At 41.8% G+C, this 22,327-nt stretch overlaps 1 protein-coding gene across 5 annotated transcripts in view; it reads left to right on the top strand.

The window, feature by feature from the left end:
• The window catches only part of myo16 (myosin XVI), a 111,214-nt gene that overhangs the window by 74,461 nt on the left and 14,426 nt on the right, over nucleotides 1-22,327 (top strand). For all 5 annotated transcript variants that reach the window (XR_532800.3, XM_008401520.3, XM_008401529.3 and 2 more), the window contains exons 24-32: nucleotides 938-1,013; nucleotides 4,169-4,365; nucleotides 7,991-8,071; nucleotides 9,308-9,513; nucleotides 16,612-16,714; nucleotides 17,312-17,408; nucleotides 17,493-17,766; nucleotides 19,297-19,679; nucleotides 20,381-21,622. Coding sequence is in view for 4 of the 5 variants with exons in the window: in XM_008401520.3 (XP_008399742.1) it covers nucleotides 938-1,013; nucleotides 4,169-4,365; nucleotides 7,991-8,071; nucleotides 9,308-9,513; nucleotides 16,612-16,714; nucleotides 17,312-17,408; nucleotides 17,493-17,766; nucleotides 19,297-19,679; nucleotides 20,381-21,622 (2,659 nt within the window). In the remaining variant the exon portion in view is untranslated. The remainder of the gene's footprint in view (nucleotides 1-937; nucleotides 1,014-4,168; nucleotides 4,366-7,990; nucleotides 8,072-9,307; nucleotides 9,514-16,611; nucleotides 16,715-17,311; nucleotides 17,409-17,492; nucleotides 17,767-19,296; nucleotides 19,680-20,380; nucleotides 21,623-22,327) is intronic.

The following is a 22,327-nucleotide window of genomic DNA, read 5'->3' as shown; positions in this document are numbered from 1 at the left end:
CTAATATTGCTATGAAAATTCTCTCTGAATACCAAAAGTAACTTAAAATAAATTTTTGATGTCACATCTGATGCATTGATATTGTGCTCTGTCTCTTTAAGAAGCTTATTCTCTTTCCTACTCCCCCATTCAGCTCTTCACTCGTAGTAGTGTTGAGCTGTGAATTAGTTTGTATGATGAAGCTCAGGAGACCCGTAGCTCCACCAGATGTTTGCTAATTGCTGCTGCTAGTCTGAAGGTGCTGAGTGGGGAAAGTGCAGGGAAGAAGTGCTCTGTGAGGTAAAAACTATGAGGAGGAGCTTTATAGAAATAGGCGGTGCTTTGCAAGAGAGCAAGCTTTTATGCCACTGCCTGGAGAAATTCAAGATTTTTTTATTCAGGAAAGAATCAAAGCAACACTCCAGTTATGATGAAGGAATAACATTATAACATGATAGAAAGATCGAAAAGGTTGATTTTTACGTGAACCAACCTTTAAAAGAATATTTTGAATCAAAATATAATAATATAATAGCTCAAGTCATCATTATTGCTTAATAGACATATTCCCCATTAACCAATAAAAGAATTTCTAATTGAACATAGCAGGAACTACTACTTATTTCTGATACTGTAGTTGGTGCCTTTATTAAAAAAAAACAAATATTTCAATTTAGACTAAGTAAAACTGCTTCTACTAGCAGATCAAAAGACTCATGCAAGTATCTATTGCATATCTCTTTCAATCAAGGTTCGGCATGTTTTCCCACTTCTCTCTATCCCATTTCCTGTCAGGTAACCGTGAACAAAGGCAACTAACAGTACAAAATAAAATAAAATGGAATAAAATACAGTGCAATACAATAAATAAAGTATAAAAAAATGTTGCATGTTTTTATGTTGCAAAATGTTTTTTAAAATTAAAAAATATCATTGTACGGTATGTTTTCCCTGATAGATTTCATATGACCTCACTGGATCTCTGAGCAAAAACAAGGACTCCTTCCCTCAGAATCTCCTGTTTACAATGAAAAGTAAGTACCCAATACATAATGAGCATATGAGCACAATGTGGCGTCAGAGCTTAAGCGAACACAAAGATGCACTCATGTTTAAAATTGCAGAACACAAACCCAGCCCTTGTCTTGGTGTAGTTATATTTCTATGTGTGTGCTTTAGCCCATATGCAGCAGACACCGTCTGTGTGTATATTGTCTAAATAAGCTGCCAGATGTCGGGTGTTGTGGCTCGCAGGACACAGGCAGCCGTTGTGTGACTGCCAGCTTAGTCTTGCGTCCAGCAACCTAATTGCTATAATTTCCATGATGAAGCTAATCTTCTAAAGGCTAGCCCTTCACTCATGCTTGGCTGGTATTCCTCTGTCTGACAAGTCAATGCAACGCTGCCTTTTATCCACATACAGCCATAAACTTGGACTGCCCTTGAGAACAAAGACTGGGGTGTGTGTTTGTGCTTCCCTATGATGTTCTATGCATTAATGTTTTATTCTTTTTAGCAATGGTGAACTGACCTTAGAAGCATACATGATCTGGTGCAACACAATGCGAGGCACCTTTAACAGGATCAAGAGTAGATCATGAGATCGTAGAGAGGTCAATCCTGGATCTAGAGGACAAGTTCAGAGTAAATCTTTTCAAGGATAAGATGCTCCTGTTATCCGTAAACAAAATATTTTCCTTTCCGAGTAAAACATAAAAAGAATGTCAAGGTCAAGTCAATTGGTCTTGAAAATTGTTTCAGTTTTTCTTGAATTTGAAAGAATTAATTTTGTTCACATCATGTTGCAGTCCACATAGTCCTGGTTTTTAAAGGACCTCCAGCATTAAAAAGATGCTGACTTTGTTCATTGTCTATGCCTGCTAATACTTGTAGGGTCACAGGGCAGGTTGGTGCCTATCTCAAGTAGTCAATGGGTGACAGGGCACACCGTGTACAAATCACTAGTAAATCATGGAGACACACAAGACAAAGAACCATGCATGCACAAACTCAAACTTAAAGACAATTTAGAGATCAGTAAAATGTTTTGTTTTTTTTTGACTGTGGGCAGAAGCCACAGTACCCAGAGAGTACCCACACACTCACAGGGAGAACATGCAAATCCCATCCAGTTCTACTAACTGTGCAACTGTGGAGCTAACCAACATATGTATTTTAATACACACTTCATCTAAAAAAAAAAAAAGTTTTTTGGCTTCTAATCTTGCTGAGTTTATTTCCTGTAGTTATCTTTCTAAAGATAACTACAATAAATAAATTTATTAAAAAATAAATTTATACCTAATTTATTTTTAGGTATAAATTTTTATACCTAAAAATTTTAGGTATAATTTTTTTTCCTAATTTTCTTCAATAACTCCTTTATGTTTTAATATTTAACATCAAATTTATGTATTCAGTCATAGTAGTAAAAGAAAAAAGTAAAAAAAATCCTAAAAATATATATATATCTTGTCAAACTAAACTTTAGATGTGGCCAGATACATATCAAAGGATAAATGCAGTGCAGTCTAATCATTTTTACTTTTTTCTTTAATATACACTTGTAATTGTGTACCATGTTCCAAGTTATGAGCATATCTGCAGTGTGACATATTATTGGTGTTTTGTCTTTTTGAAAACAGCAACTTCAGTCAATTAGCTGCTGAAATCAGAGCTCTTTGTTTGTACTACAAAAAAACTTGAGACGTCAGTCATTTCCAATTTGATTTGTTGCACTGATCATTTTTGAAGGATATAGTCCTAAAATAAGTTGTGTTGCATCCCACAAGTCTCTGAGCTAGAACCACTTTGGTTTTCAATCTATGCCTTTTCCATTCCATCATCAGGAATGTAAAAGAGTTGGCCAATCTGTAATTCTTTTACAATTAAGCCAGACATAATTTTTAATAAAAGACTCTAAAATATTAGAAATTGGGTGATTGTTTTGGGTACCATTACATTAGCTTTAAATTCATTTTCTGAAAATCTTTGAATCATTCTTGAGCTGGATCTGCCTCTCAGTTTTCCTCTCAACTAAGTCCCCAGAGTAGCTCACTGTTACCTATATAATAGTTCAGAAATAGAAACAATTCACTCTTTGAGGTATTCTAAGAAACTGCTCCATGCTTCTGCCTTCACCTTTAGACTAGATTATTGTAATTAGACATTGTGAGCGTATCCAGTCATCCCAGTGAATACCTTGTAGCTTGTTCAAAACACTTCTGCCAGAATGACTGTTGTTCAACAAAGACAGATCACATTTTCCCTAACTTGGCTTTCATACACTGGCTGCCTGTACAGTTTAGAATGACATGTAAAATCCTGCTGCTTAGCTGTAAAGCCCTACCTGGCTATGCACTGACCTGCCCCAAAAATCTCACCTCTCTTCTAAATATTCTCATTCTCTTTGGTGATGATTTTCAACATATTGAGGTTGGAAGACCTGCTTTTTGTCCCTTAAACTGAGAAAAATTAAAAGATTAAGCCATCCAATCCAATTCTGTAGGGGTATGAATAACTTTGACCTAAAAAATTGCTGTGTAAATGTGTAAATAACATTTGATTGATTTACTGACTGATTTCTTTATGCATAGTAATAAGAAAATACAACTATGCCCAGTTCTAGCATATTAAACATATACATTAACTTACAATTATTTAAATGTGTTACCAACCAAATACCCAATTTCACCAAGTTGGTATTTATTATAACAAAATTACATTAAACTTAGCAAAACCTACATACTTCTAATGAATGTAAAATACCACACATTTAAGAGGAAGTCCTTTCTTTCTTCCTTAGTGTGGTGGTTCTGGTGGTACCTGCAATAATTCACTACTCTGCCACTTTCTTTTTTCCATCTTTTTTCCCTGAATCTTTCAGATGAGAGCTCCTCTTCCTACGTTCGCACACATGTTGTTTGGCTCTCTAAATGAGCTCATTGTTGTACAGAGCTCCATGTGTTGCAGAATGACACACTCCACCCACTTTGTCGTCTTACGGATTGTTTACATGCAAACTTTACTATTACTCCACCTTTTGTCCCTCTTTTTTCCGTTGTTAAATCCTTTCATATGTTTTTTTTCACCCCTCCCCACTTCTTGCTCTTCCCCACCTCCTTTCTCAACCAATGCTGTTGCTTATTTTGCACTGATTTTTCCCTGTACATTGCTTTGTGCCCTGCAGCCAGTGAGAGCGTGTTACTGCAGCAGCTCTTCCAGTCCAAGCTGACTCAGACTGGTTCTCTGGTGCCAGCTGCCCAGGGTCGCATTGGCCTGAGAGGGACTAAAGTGGCCTTGATGGTCCAGAGGGTGCCATCAGCCTCCTCTGTCAATGCCACTTGCATCCCCCAGCAGCCTCGGAGATACCACGATCTTACCAAGGTAATGTTCATAGTTTGGAGCTGCAGACTGCAGTACCTCATTCCAACTTCAACACATATGAAAGAATCCTTCAGATTTTATGGCAACAGATTTTAGTCAATAATGTGCTAAGGAGCAGTATTTCACATCAAACAAGCAGCAGCTTTTTTTTTTTTTTTTTCCGTCAAGCAACTGATAATCAATGGAAAAAACAGGGAGAGTATTTTTGGTGAGAATCCTGTCTAATTTAAGCTACTTCCCACCCCACGTCTAAATATAAACCTCTGGGAATTGGATTTTGTGTGGTGTGTGCGTGCGTGCGTGCGTGCGTGCGTGCGTGCGTGCATGCGTGCGTGCGTGCGTGTGTGCGTGTCCGTGTCCACAGGCATTCATGAGATAAAACCCTTTCCCAAGAATTCATGCAGAGATAAAGTATGGGTTTAGGCGTCTGTAGACTTTTGAAGACATTAAACAAAAGACATAAAATAAATATCTGTTTTAATCAGCTAAATATTTTATTTACGGGTGCCAGTATCTTTGGAAACAGAGGAGGTGTGCGCATAATGTGAGTGAAAAGGCTGTCAGGTTGTGAAACCTCCAGGACTCCTGTCTGCTGCCTCTGTGGCTTATTATCTATCTAGATCAAATGGTTATATAAGACCCATTTTGCCCCCCTGACCTACCCTAGCAGCCTTGCTGTGCTAATGTGTACAATACCATTAAACAACAATATAGTTCAGCGCAAATATTAACAAACACACACATGGTTAATAACTTTTGAACTTCCAAAAGTGTACAGCACTACAATAACTTCTCAAAAACATTAACTTGATGTAAAAATGTGCATTTATTATGACTTTTTGCTAATATGTACATAAGCACAGAGTCTCAAGCATATCCGTTCATACTCATGAATATTTAGTTAAAAGTTACTTTAGTAAGTTGCATAGAACAACAACCTTTTGTATACATTGTGAAGCGTCTAGTTGAAGATTCAATCATTTTTCTTGGGAAAATTAGTGGAGTTAATTTAAATTGGGTTATTTCCCAGCATAGAGTTTAATATAAAAAAATAGTTTATAAAAGGCGTTCCATAAGCGTAATTAATGTTAGCCAGTTTTTTCTGTTCCAAAATGGGTTTTGGTGATCGTTTGAGATTGATGAGCTGGTAAAACAGCCAACTGAGTCTGAGATACAAACATTAATGAGTACATAACAAAATTGCATAGATTACTAATTTTGACTCTCAATGTAGTTTGGAGAAAATCCACAAAAACTTTAAAATTTGTGCATCCAGCTCTTGTTTTCTGAATTTGATGGTTTGCGTTGTCTATCTATTCCAAGCTGAAAAAAAAACAATAATTCAAATCTATCATCCAGATGCCAAAAAATAACCATGACATTCATGGCTGTGATGGATATTTGAAAACATCTGGGCACAGATGTTTACAAAAGCAAGTATGGAGACAATTTAATCTGGGAACAAATGCCTAAATAGCTTGATAAACTATTTTCTTTAGATCAAACATTAATCCATCCATCCATCCATTTTCTTCCGCTTATCCGGGGTCGGGTCGCGGGGGCAGCAGCTTCAGAAGGGAGGCCCAGACTTCCCTCTCCCCAGCCACTTCTTCCAGCTCCTCAGGGGGAATCCCAAGGCGTTCCCAGGCCAGCCGAGAGACATAGTCCCTCCAGCGTGTCCTGGGTCTTCCCCGAGGCCTCCTCCCGGTAGACATGCCCGAAACACCTCACCAGGGAGGCGTCCAGGAGGCATCCTGACCAGATGCCTGAGCCACCTCAACTGGCTCCTCTCGACGTGGAGGAGCAGCGGCTCCACTCTGAGTCCCACCCGGATGACCGAGCTTCTCACCCTATCTCTAAGGGAGAGCCCAGCCACCCTGCGGAGGAAGCCCATTTTGGCCGCTTGTATCCGTGATCTCGTTCTTTCGGTCATGACCCAAAGCTCATGACCATAGATGAGGGTGGGAACGTAGATCGACCGGTAAATCGAGAGCTTCGCTTTTTGACTCTTCTCCCTTTTCACCACGACGGACCGGTACAGCACCCGCTTCACGGCAGACGCTGCCCCAATCCGCCTGTTGACCTCCCGCTCCCTTCTTCCTTCATTCGTGAACAAGATCCCCAGTAACTTAAACTCCTCCACTTGAGGCAGGACGACCCCCCTGACCCGGAGAAGGCACTCTACCCTTTTCCGGCTCAAGACCATGGCCTCGGATTTGGAGGCACTGAGCCTCATCCCGACCTCTTCACACTCGGCCGTGAACCGCTCCAGTGAGAGCTGCAGATCACGGTCTGATGAAGCCAACAGGACCACATCAAAAAGCTGAGATGTGATCCTAAGGCCACCAAAACGGATCCCCTCAACACCTCAGCTGTGCCTAGAAATTCTGTCCATGAAAGTAATGAACAGAAGGAACTCTGGGCGGATCTCATCCATCCCCAGGGCCCTGCCACCGAGGAGCTTTTTGACCACCTCGGCGACCTCTTCCCCAGAGATTGGAGAGCCCAACCCAGAGTCCCCAGGCTCAGCTTCCTCAACAGAAGGCATGTTGGTGGGATTGAGGAGGTCTTCAAAGTATTCTGCCCACCGGCCCACAACGTCCCGAGTTGAGGTCAGCAGCACATCATCCCCACTATAAACAGTGTTGGTGCTGCACTGCTTCCCCCTCCTGAGACGCCGGATGGTGGACCAGAATCGCCTCGAAGCTGTACGGAAGTCTTTCTCCATGGCCTCTCCAAACTCCTCCCACGCCCGAGTTTTTGCCTCAACGACCACCCGAGCCACATGCCGCTTCGCCCGCCGGTACCCATCAGCTGCGTCTGGAGTCCCACAGGCCAAAAAGGCCTGATAGGACTCCTTCTTCAGCTTGACAGCATCCCTCACCGAAGGTGTCCACCAACGGGTTCGAGGGTTGCCGCCGCGACAGGCACCAACAACCTTGCGACCGCAGCTCCAATAAGCCACCTCGGCAATGGAGGCACGGAACATGGTCCACTCAGACTCAATGTCCCCAACCTACCCCGGAACGTGTTCGAAGTTCTGCCGGAGATGGGAGTTAAAGCTCCGTCTCACAGGGGACTCCGCCAGACGTTCCCAGGGTCCCCTCCCTCGGCTGCCGCCCGTAACACAATGCACCCGACCCCTTTAGCCCCTCCGACAGGTGGTGAGCCCATTGGAAGGGGGACCCATGTCTCCTCTTCGGGCTGAGCCCGCCGGGCTCTGTGGGTAAAAGCCCGGTCACCAGGCGCTCGCCATCGTGCCCCACCTCCAGGCCTGGCTCCAGAGTGGGGCCCCGGTGACCCGCGTCCGGGTGAGGGAACGCCAGATCCAAAGTTCATCTCCATCATAAGAGGTCTTCGGGCTGCACTTTGTCTGGTTCCTCACCTAGGACCTGTCTACCTTGGGTGACCCTACCAGGGGCATAAAGCCCCAGACAGCATAGCTCCTAGGATCACTGGGACACTCAAACCCCTCCACCACGATAAGGTGGCAGCCCAAGGAGGAGCAAACATTAAGATGGGAAAGTATTTTAATGTTTGCTGAAACCCTTCTGTGATCTTCTGTGTCCTCTTGAGGCTTACTCTTTCAGATATATTTTTTTTTCTTATTTCATTCTACCTACAGATCCTGAAGAAAAAAGGTTCAAGTTCTTTCCTCCAACGACTTGAGCGTTGTGGGCCGGTCACAGCGGCTGTCCAGTTGAGGGTACGAGAAACTCCTGTTTCTTTATGATAACAACTTAAATCTGCTATCTGCACCTTCCTCAAACATGCGGGATTCTTAGATAGTTCATTTCACCAAATGTATTTCCAGTTAGCAGCAAGCATCTGGATCAAATTTTGAATCATTACAAGCCTGTTGTTTGTTACCAAACTGAGTTTTAATTCAGAGATTATCTCACGTCAGTGCATTCGTCACAATAGTCCTTCCAACCTTTGCAACAATGCAGCCCTAAGTGTAGGGTGCTCATAACCTTTTTTTTTTTTTTAAAGCAACAACAATATTCAGTTTGCAGCGAGCAGCTCTGTCTGCTGGTGACGCAAGGAGGCTGAGACGTGGCTCAGAGAAGCAGTGCCTTTGGTCTGAATGAAACCACTGTGTTGCACAATCAGAGTTGTGGACCTGCGGTCGACGAGTCCCCTCCGGGAATGGCAGGGAAGGAGAGAGTGGGCTGAAAAATGATGCTGTACCAAGCCAAACATGAAGCCCTCTGCATGAATGAATGAACAATGAACAACAGCCACTGTGTTCTGTGGGCATATATTTCTATGTATGTGTGTGTGGGGCTGTGTTTCTGAGGAGCAATGTGGCTTTTAAAGATTACGGGTGAGGTGCTGGGTATTGTACCTGAAATTCCTGGGTGATGTCAGTTTGAGGTGTAGCAAACTACAGTAAGTGTTTACACACGTACGCCTGTGATCTTAGATGCATCATCTTGAAGTTGAGGATTTGAAGAAAAGCTCCTTTTTCTCACCTTTGGAAGGAATGGGGAGTTATTGTTGTTGCTTTGTTCTTCTGCTTCCTTCAGAGGCAAGATGTTCACCCAAAAATCAGACAATGTTGTCTCTGCCACAATGTGGTGTTGCTTGCTCAATGCAAATGAATCAAAACACATCAGAGAATCCATCCATCCATTTTCTTACACCTCTGTCCCTAGTGGGATTGGGAGGAGGTGCTGGTGCCTATCTCTAGCGAGACATTTCGGGCGAGAGGCAGGGTACACTCTGGACAGGTCGCCAGTCTGTCGCAGGGCAACACAGAGAGACAGGACAAACAACCACACACTCATACCTAGGGAGAAATTAGAGAGACCAATTAAACCAGACCGTCATGTTTTTGGACTGTGGGAGGAAGCTGGAGTACCCAAAGAGATCATTGAATCCTTTGTCCCATTATATGAAATTTTGTGTTAAATCAACTTCCTCGTCTTTCCTTTTTCAGAACTCACTGTCAGAGATTATGAGTAAACTGCAGACTTGCACACCCCACTTTGTAGAGTGTGTGCGCCCCAACTCTAGCGGTCAGCCAGCCAGCTTTGACAGCTTCCACGTCTCTACCCAACTGCAGTACATCGGAGTGCTTGACATGGTGCGCATGATACGTTACGGATACCCTGTCCGCCTGTCTTTCTCAACGTTCCTCAGCAGGTCAGTGCTGGATTGCTTCAAAGATATATTTTTTTTACTTTTCCACATTTTGTGATGTTACAACCACAAACTAAAACATGTTTTATTATGATGTTATGTGATAGACCCACACAAAGTGAAAGGAAAAGAAACCACGTTTTCTGCATTTTTTGCAAGTAAAATTCTAAAAGGCAACCTGAGTGAACATTTTGTAAAGAAGGCATTTGCCACAAATAGAGCAGCAGGAAATTATGGAAAGCATGTTTGAACTGTAATGCAACTTTTAGGTGTCTGCTTCTGCACACCTGGCTCCAATATTGGCTCATTTGCAGAGCTCTGTAGAGCACGACTGCATGCTAGTAAGACAGTTTAGCCCAGTGGAGTCCAAAATCAGTCCTCGAGGGCCTGCATCCTGCATGTTTTAGTTCTCTTCCTGGTTTAACGCACCTGGATCCAATGATGGTTCATTAGAAGGTCGAAGAAGAACACTGACATGCTGAGGAGGTTGTTACTACCGCAGGAGAGAACTAAAACATGCAGGACGCCGGCCCTCCAGTACCGACTTTGGACTCCACTGGTTTAGCCATTTAATTCAAGTGTGTAGGACAGGAGACACATCTGGTCCTTGATGACTGGAGATAAAGACAATTAGTTTAGGTGGATGGCCATGTCTTGGTAGTTTCCTGTTGTGTCTCACTGTCATTATGTAACATTTCGTTTTTGGTGACCAGTTTTGTACTACTTCCAATTGGTCTATCGCTAAGGTGCCCAAATGCAGTCCACTAGTGTTATGCTTTACGATTATGGACTGCTTTTTCTTGTTTTTTCTTTTGTTTGTCGCATTTCTCATACTTTCAGAGACTACAAATTCACATTGGGTCACTTTGGTCTCAGTCATGTTTAGTGAGACAGGTCCAGCAAAATGAAATTGTAACAGCGTTTCGTTCCTCCACGCATGAATCCAGACCACATGCTCACATGTGAACAGCCACAATAAAAAGTCAGAGCAACCCTTTTATTTAAGGTGCAGTTTGACTTTGAATGTCTCTTTTTGGCTATTATGGGAGACCACTTCTGCTGATGAAAGTCACTGAAACATTTTTCCCAAGTCAGCCTGACACTTGAGCATTAAAGCAGCCGGTTGTCTGTAAGGTCGCTTTGTCCTGTCTTTGAGTTTTTGGTATTGTGACTCCCCATCAGCTCCCTGTTTAGACTTTTTTTTTTGTTCTTCCTACCCAGGAAGAAAAAGAAAGATCTCATGTAATACAAATTCACTTTCTATTCTTTTATGTTCTCTGATTTTCATCTCTTTTGTCCAGAATCAGCTGAAAATATACCATCTGTCTTTCATTTTTATTTTTTCTTGTATATTCCTTTTGCTGTTTTTTTTTTTTTAATAAAGTAGCAGGATTCTACATTAGCACTTCTCTTTGTTGCTCTCTTACCCAATTTCTTAACTTCTTTAATTTTCTTGTCTTTCTGTCTCTCATTTTGGAGATAAAGGGATTAGGAGGAACAATCCTGCCAGATAATAAAGGATGACAAAGCTGGTCGCATGACCCCCATATCCTCACACCAAAACTTTCCATTCCTCTGCTGAAAATATCACATCACCACATACGCGCACATGCATACACACACAAACACACGCATGCACACAAACTTGCTGCCCTACCATTGTCTAATTGAGCATCCAAACATTTTTTCATCACTAGTATCAGATTATAAGAAGGAAGACTAAGACTACTAGTTTTTAAGAGCATCAATAAAGTTTAAACAGGACGTATTATATAAAATAGATATTTTGAACTTTATGTCATACTTTTATATTGTTCCTTCATCAAAAGCATACCTGGAGTGTGACTTTGATTCTTTTTTATGTTTGGGAAATCTTTTTCCTCCCTTGGCAGGGTGCCTAAACGCTTGCTCTCACCCAGCATGGCCTTTCCCACCAGCGTGGAGAATCCAAGCTGGACTTCCAACTCACAGACCACCACTTCCCTACTCCGCTCCTCCAGACTAGCAACAGCAGTTAGCAAACATCTGGTGGAACGATACACCTGCTCAGTTTGTCACAGTAACTATTTCTCAGTACAATGCTCTCAAGAATGATATTGAAGTGATAATGGAGAAACATTGTTGTCATGACTTGCGGAGTGTTGTAAGGAGAAGGAGCCTCTTATTACATTTGATGTACAGCATTTTCATAACAATTGAAGGTAACATAGTAACTTGATTGTGGTATAAGATGACTGTGCCTGGAAAATACCTAATACTGCCGCTTTTAACATTCAAAACACACAAAAGTTACTTTTCACCCTTATTTACTATGCAGTTTATTTCCAAACGGGGCCAAAGGTAAATCTTAATTCTGAATGAAGAGAGGAAAAACTAGCAGTGCTGTTAAAACTCAGGAGAACAGAATAACTTTGTTATTGGCATAACTTTGGGAGCAAATACGTTACCAACTCACAAATACATTAGTTAATTTAAATACCTTTCACAATGTCCCAAACTAAATAATAGGATTAAAAAAACGGTGGTCTTTACTCTTTACATGTTCTTGGAGAAGTGGCTTTGGATGCCTAGAAAATGCAGCCCAGTTCCTACTGTGCATATTTGAGCATCAAAGTTGCACAGCTGTTTTGGGCCTGTTGAATGTTTCTTGGTGAGATTGTTCATTACTGGGCTGGCAGGAGCCACAGAGAAGCCTAGTAGTGATGGTGGTGGCTTATCTATGGCTGTCAAGCACCACTGTGTCTTGGTCATCAAAGAATTTGAACAAGGACCATTCACACTGGCCTCATGCCAACGCTACATAAGGCCATGACAACCTCATGACATCCATCCTGGGCTGGAAGCTCGCCAAATAATTTTCTGCAATGCCTTTGGTGCTGCAGCTGCTATGAGCATTGCATCCAACCATTGCTCTCCCTGCTTCTCATAGAATATTGCAGCTGATAAGAGCAGTCTGCACTCAAAACCTTTGCATACAGAGATATCAAAATAGGCTCGTACCATGGAAAACGCCTCCAAATTGCACAGAGGTTGGTTGTGTGAAAGAAATGGTCAGTTTCTCCTCAGACTGCAGCTTAAAAGCAAAGACCTGTTTTCATATTTAGCTATAAGGAAAGGGACAGGACAGGAAGCAGAAAAGGTGCAAAGGATTTAAAATACCATTATAAAATACTTTACAATGTGAGTCAAAAAAAATTGGGTTTCAGAGCATTTATAAGGTTATCTACATCCTCTCACGGTGCTAAGATGAGGGAAATACCTATGGTGTTTGTTCCTTTACAAGGCTGAAACTCTGAAGGTGGAGACAAAGATATTTTCAATCTATAACTATAACACTTGCTGATTTTAACTACGTTTTTTATGTATTTTGTGCAAAAATGTTTGTTTTTTTTTACTATTTACACATGTGTAATTTCCTTTTTAAGTTGTACTGCTTATGCATTAAGATAATCTTACTTGGAAGTTTCTGTTACTCAAAGAAGCCAGTAATTTCCAGAAAAAAATGCCGTATATCTTTCTTCCTCCACATAGACCCAGAAATTGGTCTGCTCTTATGCAAAAGTGCTCTGATGCTCTTCAGCTCTGCTGTGATAATCTGTTCAAAAACATATTTCACATTTAAGGTTAGATTCTGTTTGCACTTTACAGATTTCCCTTTTGATTTGTCACATGCCTGTGGCACATCCAATAGTAAAGATGACTGGCAATTACTCTGCAATGAATCTTCAATGTTGCTTTATGATCTTGTAAATAAACGGAGCATTGGGTGTAAACAAATCCACTTACACAATAGAGCCACCTCTGACTCCTTTCTAGGTTACAGTGGCTGCCTGAAGCGAAACACGTTAGTGTCTTGGTAACCAGAGTGATTTAGGGGAAAATCTATTTTTACTGCTGCTTATATTTGTTGTTTAGGATATAGCATGTGTTTTGTGTCCAGGTTTATTTTCTGTCAGATATAGTTTTTCTATAAATCTTGTTCCTTTTAAATCTTAACCCTCTTCATCCAGTAATCAAATTATTCCTACATATAAGAAGTTAATGAGAGACTCGTGAGCACAGAACAAGTCACAAACATAGTTTACGAGCTTGTCGGTCACATTTTTATGTCTGTTTTTCCATGTAGGTTCTCATTATTAATTATTAATGGGCAATAAATTACCAGCAGGTGAATATACATAATTGAGTTTGCTCATTGTGCCTACATATTCATGACTAAATGACACTTATGGACTCATAAAAGAGCTGCAGGTCAGAGATTGTCAAGAGCAATTTCAGAGTTTGAAGTACAGGTTCACTGCTGTCGCATCATTGGTTCGGTTATAGACAAGACCTGACTACAATGGCACCGTATAATCCTTATCTTGTATGTCAGGCTCATTTCAGTTCTTAGACTCCATACGAGTCAAAGAACTGACTTGTTCTTTTTACAAGTCCCCTGGGACTTGTAAAAAACAGGGAGCATCAATAGTTTTCATATCCTCATAAGACGGGTCACGGGTTTACAGAGTTCCTTTGTGTTTTATGGGCCCTTTGGGCCAGCGTGAGCTGTCTGCTGGACCAATATTACCACAAAGAGGGAAGGGTTATGGCGAGTTCAGTCAGACCCCACTTCTCCAAATCAAACGCATCCCTTATTCACGTATTGACAACACAAGTGGTTTATGTTTCCAACCATCTGCTTCTGATGTTTACTTCGCACATGCAGTGTCATCAGCTTTATCCTGCTCTACATTCCCTGGGTAATATTCAGAGAATTTACTGGCAAGATTTAATTAAAGTAGCAGAGGTTAAAATATGACATTATTTTATTAATCTTCCCCAAGCCCCAAGATAATTTTAGTAATCAAAGATCATGCAAAATGAGCTTCGGTTCTAATGAGGCTGGTAAAGCTAGAGGTAGGTGACATACAGTGCCTCACAAAAGCATTCCTCACCTTTGAACTCTAACTTTTTGTCATGTCCAAAACATACTTTACATGTATTTTCATGAACTTCTATGTAAACAACTTTTCTGTTGCTGACTTTGTGCTTTGAGTTGTTTTCCTACTATAATGCGAACCTCCCCTCCAATCTCAAGTCGTTCCCACCCTCGACCAAGGTTTTCTTTTCATTTAGCTCCACACAACTTCCCATCAACTCAGACGAGCATCTCTGTTGCTGCTGAAGAAAAGCCTCCCCCACATAATGACTCTGTCATCATTGCGTTTGACCACACAAAGCATTTTGCATGTGAGCTGGAAAGTTACATTTTTTGCTCTTGTTGCTGCGTTTTCTGCATGGATTGTACCAAAATGGAACTGAGATTCCTGATAACGTTCTTTCAGTCACATCTTTGATTTCTGGATGAGACAACTAACGCTTGTTTGACTTCTACCACCATCAGTGGATCTCTGAAGCTCATCCAGATTTATTTTCACCTCTGATGCTTTTGTGAATAATGATTTTCTTTTCCAGCCCATAGGTCCAGATTGACTGCCACAACTGCATTCCTACTGTCACCCTTTTCAGATGGGAATACAATATCGCAAAGCTTCAAAACTTCGAGTATCGTTTTGTAACCTAACCCTGATTTAAATTACTTGTCATGTCTTCTTTGTTGCTTGCACTTTATAATGTGGTTTATTCACCTATGCCCTCTACCAGATATTCAGAGAAGAGCTGGATTTATAGAGAGATTATCTTATGCACAGGTGGATTCTGTTTACTAATTAGTGAAGGCAATTAGTTGCAGTGTTTTGCCTTGACAACAGGTGTCAAACTCAGGCCTGCAGGCCTAATTTGTGATTATACTTAGCCGACAAGGTAATTTCAAATGTCTACTAGAGCTGTCCCAATAGTAGGCAGTGCAATCACCACTAGCACTACAAATCCCTGAATGCTCCGCTGGTGCATTAAGGGGCCCACAAACCCCCTCCCACTGTTGGCATTCAATAGTGACCTCAAGTAGATAAACTGATTCCAGACTTCTGGCTCGGTCCAAGTTTGCATCAGAGTAAAATAATGGGTAGAAAATACACTTAAATGAATGGGTTTTTTTGTTGTTGTTGTTTTTATGCACCTTTCCTCTCTATTGCTAAGGTTTGGACTTTAGTCTTTAGACTCTCATTGAAAGAGCCTATTAGCGTCTATGTATATTAAGATTACCATTAAAAACTAACTCGGATGGCTACAAACAGAAAAAAATGTATACGATTTATTTTTATTGTCTTTTGACATTTGATTCCTTGTGCATTAGACTGCTTGTTTTTGCAAAAAGATTTGCAAAAATAATCTAAAAATGAAATTGTAAAATTTTTTATGATGATATGATCTGTTTATTTCACCAACAGTAGAATAACTAAGAATAAAAATGAGCAATGGTTGATTTATCTGAGCAGTTTAGGAGTCCTGATATCAATGAATCCTTATGCAAAGAATTAATAATACAGATCATTGATTACTGTTGTAATTAAATAAAGTAGTGACATATTTTACTATAGTGGCAGATAAAAGCATCTTCCTTCAAGCCTTTATAATTTATGTATATCTGCAGTGGGATTGTCTTCATTTAAAACAGTGATGTTCCAGCATAATGGATAATTATTTTTATCATGGCGATAATAATTCACATACATATTAGAAGTGAACTTTACATCATGGCAATAAAGATGGGTTATTATCTGTATAAAATACTGACAGATTTATGTGCCCTTTGTCTGCTAACTGGCTGTAGATGGCTTTAACCTGTCAGAATGGATAGAAAATTTACAACTAACTCGAATCAGTATCGTGTTTTTGCTGATATTCCAGCTACTCTTTTTTCTGTGCGTATGCAATCAGCTTAGGCATATAAAACTAAATAGTTTACAATCTCCTTCACCTTCATTATTTTAGCAGAAAAAAAGCTGCTGACACAATCCAGTTGATCATTCATAGCAAGCGTAACCAAGGACGACAGCAACAGGAACAGATGCTCTTTGGCTGGTTCGCCATGTAACCCCAATGACCTTTGAATCCATTGTTCCAAGAAAGACCATGCCATAGAAATGTTTCAACACAGCATGTTTATTTGTGCAGCAGTAATGTCTTGTTATTTTTTATTTTTGTTGCTGTTTTCAGATATAAAGACCTCTTGGTCCCAACTTTGGGAGACAAGAAGAAGTTGTCGGCTGAAGAGAAATGCCGTTTTGTTCTGCAGCAGTCCAAACTCCAAGGATGGCAGGTGTGTTTGTGTACACGCTTTGCTTCTTCTTCATCTTTTTTTTTTTTGGTCTCCATCAGTAACAAAAGATTTGACTTAATCCCTGACCCTGTGTTTCAAAGATCCCATGGAATCTAGACGGCTGGTTCCAGCTGTCCGACCTCATCATGATGCTGCTCACACACACACATGCACAGCAACACAAACCCCAACGCCCCTCTCTCTGTCCTGTCTGCTACACTGCTGTTGTGTCTGAATAAGTGACCCCACAGGTCACACGCAGACGTACACACACACACCCACATCGTCCTACACACACACTTCTAATGCAGCCCTGTTTAACACGCGCACTAATTCTGCATAAAGCTGGTGTTGCATTAGTCATCAGTGATCAGTTTCATGCACTTTCTATAGAGCGATCTGTGTTGCCCCCTGAAATGACCCCTGAATCGTGGAAGTGAATATAATCCACTCCCACTAATTATCATAAATTATTGCTTCATCACTGCACGCACTCTCATCTCTAAACTCACACACCCTTCTGAGATGTCAGCAGAAAACAGCCAGACAGGGTTTGTGTAATGAGGAATAACTCATATTGTGTGTCTGTGTGTGTAGATGGGCAGCAGTAAAGTGTTTCTGAGATACTGGCAAGCTGACCAGCTCAATGACCGTTGCTACCAGCTTCACAAAAGGATCATCACCTGTCAGAAAGGTAATGCGTAACCGTAGCCAAACAAACTAGTATGTGCTTCCTATCAGTTTCTGAAACCTTCCTCATCTCCTTCCTGCTTCTCAGTGATCCGCGGCTGGCTGGCCAGGCAACGGGTCAGTCACAGGCTGTCGCTGCAGCACAAAGAGGAGAGTAGCGTGCAGCGTTTCCTGCAGGGAGCCGAAGACATTGGGCTACGGACCTATGACCAGCTGGTAATCCAAAATGCATCTGACATTGCACGGGAGAGCGACCGTCTGCGCTGCCATGGTAATGGTCAGCTCAACACCCTCAGTAGCAGCCCACCGCTTGGTGAGAGGCCCGAACCAGTGGGCAAAGAGGAGGATCAGCCAGTTAGGAGGTAAATTAGTTTCCACAAGTTGCTCATAAATGGATCATAAATTATTGTTTTACAATGCTGTCAGTAGCAACACTGCTTGTATGAGATTTTTCCAATATGATCAGCCTGATTTTCATTTAGAATACATAAATACAAACAAAATCAAATATCTACCAATCTACTGCCTCTGATAATAACCACAAGATCATTCATTGTTCTAATTGTGATGATATAATAATTTGTTGACAATTTGGAAACAATTTGCAGGTTCACTCAATTAATAGACCATAAGAGAAAATCGTTTGCCTCTCTAAACATATTTGCGTGTTTAATCAAATGCACACGTGTGCATGGTGTTCGTGTGTGTGTGTGTGTGACAGGTGTTTTGTGATTAATGATGTCATTGGATATGTCTGAGCTCAAGACCTTTACTTGTAAGCGTTGTGATAGATGCTCAGATAATGATCTGTGTTATCAGATTGTATAGTGTTGCATCAATGGAACATTACTCCAGTCCATACCTACCTCATTCGGACCAAACAAGATTTTTAAGTGTTGACACAATTTGACCGTTGAGTATTATAGTGGATCGAATGCAGATCAGTCCCTCAAGGTTTGGTGTCTTGAGTTTTGGATTTTCATGTTTCATAGCTTCCACACCCATTCAATATGCTCAAAAACTCACTATTTTGATAACTTTAGATCACCCATTCCTTAAACATCAAAGATTCCAGTTTGATAAAATTTGGAGGCTTTAAATGGCTAACATCTTTTATTAGAATATTACGTAACAGACCAACACCATTTTGACATTTGTGTGAAAAAATGTGGACAAGCTCCAGTGGTTTTAGTACTTTTGCAAGATATGGTATAAGAGACTTTTTAAAGGTTTTAGAGTAAATCAAGCTGAAACAAAAGAAGTTACAGATTGCACCTCAGCACCCATTGTCAGAGAAACTCTCTCCTGATTTCTGTATCTTTTCTCTGTCTTTATACTCATAACATCTGCTGCCTCAACAGGAGCAGAGAGGGGCTACTAACAAGCAAAATGTTATGTGGTATACTGTCAGACGAGTCGCATTTGCAGTTGCCTAGTTTCTCTGCTGGCTTCATAAAATGCTCTCCCTGAGCCCCTCCTCACACATGCTATGTTACCCCCTGCCTGCATTCGCAAAAGTAGCAGATGGCTAACCCAGATTAGCAGAGGAAATATCAAGATAGATGTTATCCAATTACACCAAGGAGATTATATTTAAATCCTAATCTCTGACTGTTGTCATTCAAACTGCCCCTTTAGCTCATTTTTTAATTGATACTCACTCAATGTGGTTTCATTATCCTAAATATCTTATTATATTCACTTATTAAATCATAAAACACGTTTGTGTCAGGAAGAGGGATTTCCCCCCCTGTCTTAATGGAAAAGGTGATTTTAGGATAACATTGAAGATGGAAAGACAATCTTAAACAGAGCAAAAATAAAATTTTTCCCCTTTGGCTCAGTATTTCACCCTGTCACATTCTTTCTGTTTTATTCATTTTGCTTTAAAGGATGGTGGAGAAGAGCGGAAAAGTCCACGAGGGGCACATCAACGGGGGAAGCAGAATTATTCGCCACTTTCGTTCTAGCTCAGTACCCATTCCCCTCGCTGTGGATAGCATGGTCCACTTCTCTGCAAGTCCCCCAGTCAAACCAGCCTTGCAGCAAGCATCTCAGAACAGTGAGGACGGAGCAGGGAATGGGAGTCTCTCGTCTCCTCGCAAGCAACCTCCTCCCAAACCAAAGAGGGACCCTAACACCCGCCTGAGTGCATCTTATGAAGCTGTAAGCTCAGGATTGACAATGGCTCCCAAAGAAAGCTGCACTCCAGAGGGGTCAAGTTCACCGGCTGAAAGTCCTCCAAAATCCCAGCTGTCCCCCAGTGACCCAGCAGGTATGTAAACTCCTCTGTACAATAAAATGTCTCTGCTTCAGCTTTTCAGTAGAGACATGTTAGTGATCGAAAATGGCAGGTTTGTTGGCCCAGATTGGGTATGGATCGACAAAATCTGAAAATCACCAATGTTTTCCTGTCAGTGAAAGCACCTAGACATTAACAGGTCCCACTAATACTTTAGGTGTGGAAGTTGTTTCTGAGGTAAAAACACTAAAATGTGTAAGAAGCTAATTAAATGTGTATTGTGTTTTTCTGACAAGGCATGCTGCCTATTCATTTAGACTACAGAGAGCAAGACTGCTGCTGTTACTGTAATACTTGTCAAGCACATGTTTAACAATACATTACTAGTCATTGCATTCCTTTACATTTTACTATTATGAAATTTAAGCTTCATCATTACTCCGATTCCCAGTCATTTTGTTCAGTTTGGTCAGGACAGCAATCTGTGACTCTTTAGTTCTTTGACATTTTAGGGCTTTCGCTGAGCTATTTTCTAACCTCGGCAAACCAACTTCAAAATACTGAGTGATGATATTCTCACCATTCTCAAATCTTCATATATTTAAATATGTCACCAAAATACACAAGCTAAGGTAGGGTGCATGTGGTGTTGTTGTTTTTTGTTTGTTTTTGTGGTCGTACACATCACTGAAACCTGCTTTGTGTTGAAATCTCTTCTTATGTCATTTCCTCAGCCAAGCCCCGTCCTCACAGCGATGACTATACAACCATGAGAAAAGTACCGCCGCCCAAACCGAAGCGCAGCCCTAACACTAAGCTGACAGGCTCATATGAGGAGATTAACGCCGTGGCACCCCAGCTCCACCAGCTGCGCCCAGCTGATGTAAAGATGGCCCTGCTTTCTCGTGGTGGGGGGTTTGGAGGATTTGGAGGCCTGATGCAGAGGGCAGCTTCTTTAGATGCTCCAAAAGGGGTGGCACTCAGCCTATACAAGGGCCAAGACGAAGAGGATGTATACATTGAGATGTTAGGGTCCCAGACTCGGAGCCTCCAAGAACCCCCCGACAGCCCGGATCTGTTGGACTCAGAAGCTGTGTACGAGGAGATGAAGTATCTCCCACCTGAAGATGGTGGAAATCCTGCTCCTGCAATCACCAAGGCTGCCAGGCTGCAGGCTCTAACATTGGGTCTGATTGGATTGGGGTTGTCTCCTCCAAAGGGCGGGGAAAACAAGCAAATGCCAGCTAGCGCCACTGCTACTATGGAGGTTTCTCACACACAGAGCCTGCCTAACAGTGCTGCTGCCAAAGCTCAGATGGGCAAAGATGGCAGCTGTGATATCCCTGCTCCGTTCCCCAACTTGCTCCCTCACCGTCCCCCTCTGCTGGTGTTCCCCCCCTCTCCTGTTACCTGTTCTCCTGCTTCAGATGAATCGCCCCTCACCCCTTTGGAGGTAAAGAAGCTGCCAGTGTTTGAGACGAACCTGAACTACGCCACTGGTCCAGATAGCCCCCTGTCCCCACAGTTTTCACGCCAGAGGGCTGACTCTTCACCTAGTCTCACAGTCCTCATGCCGGAAAAGAAGTCTACACCTCCGCTCACTCCTCCACCACCTCCTCCTCCCCCAAGCGCACCACCTCCTCCCTACAGACCACCCTCACACTTCCCCTTCCCACCTGAGGCCAACTTCCTGACTCTGACTCGTGCAGCATCTGTCACTGGGAGCTCTGACTCCCCCAAAATCTCCTCACAAAGGGCAGGCGGGGAGCCAACGGGGAAGCCGCCTCCTTATTCGCCTGTGAAGATGTCACGACCTGAGCCGCGGAGGGCACACTCATGCTCATCGTCACCACTGTTGTTTAACCCAGCCAATGGGAGGCCCCTGACCAGCCCCCTAGAGGAGCTCAACACTTTGTTCAGCTCAGGACGCAGCTTGCTGAGGAAGTCAACACCTGGACGCAAAATGAGAGATGGAGGTCTGTTGATGTTTTTTTCCGATGTTGTACGACTAATAGCCAGATTTTTTTGGTGAATTCAATTATTTAAGATGCAACTTAAAAATCATTTTACTGTCAGTTTTGTTTTGCCATTTTGTTAGTAAGAATAATCCCAAGGCTTTGGAGTAACAAGAAAGAAGTTGCTTGGGTTAAGGCTCTCTCATACTACATCTTCAGCTGAACATTCAACGGATGGACACCCCTCTCACTTCAGTGTACATCACACCTCTACCCAATCCCTTCTTGCATCCTCCATTGTCTTTTACAAAATGATCATGGAGAGAGCACCACACCTTCCCGCAGACCACCTCCTTCACGGACAACAAAGTTGCAATATCCATCCAGGAGGTTTTAGCCATTTGACATTTTGTGTTGTTACTTTGTGATTTATTGTACAAATGTACATGGTACCTCACCAGATCACATTAACACTCCTTAAAATTATACATATAGCCTGCAATTACCAAAAAAAGAATAGTGGAAGCGGACTAGTGGCCACAAACTTCTGACCAATCGTACAACTCATCACACACAGCTCTGTGCTTCCTGTTGTCAAGAAGGGGAGGCAGATGCAATTTTTGTCACCAAACTAAGTTAATGACAGCTGATTTCGACACTTCTGATGAAGTATGGGAGAGCCTTAAGCTAACTCATGGGTCAGAACATGAGTGCAGTGCCACTGAC

Source organism: Poecilia reticulata, chromosome 2 (genome assembly GCF_904066995.2).
Source record: "Poecilia reticulata chromosome 2, P_reticulata-male-v2, whole genome shotgun sequence".
In the NCBI taxonomy this organism is placed as follows: domain Eukaryota; kingdom Metazoa; phylum Chordata; class Actinopteri; order Cyprinodontiformes; family Poeciliidae; genus Poecilia; species Poecilia reticulata.
This window is presented reverse-complemented; position numbering and strand designations above follow the sequence as displayed.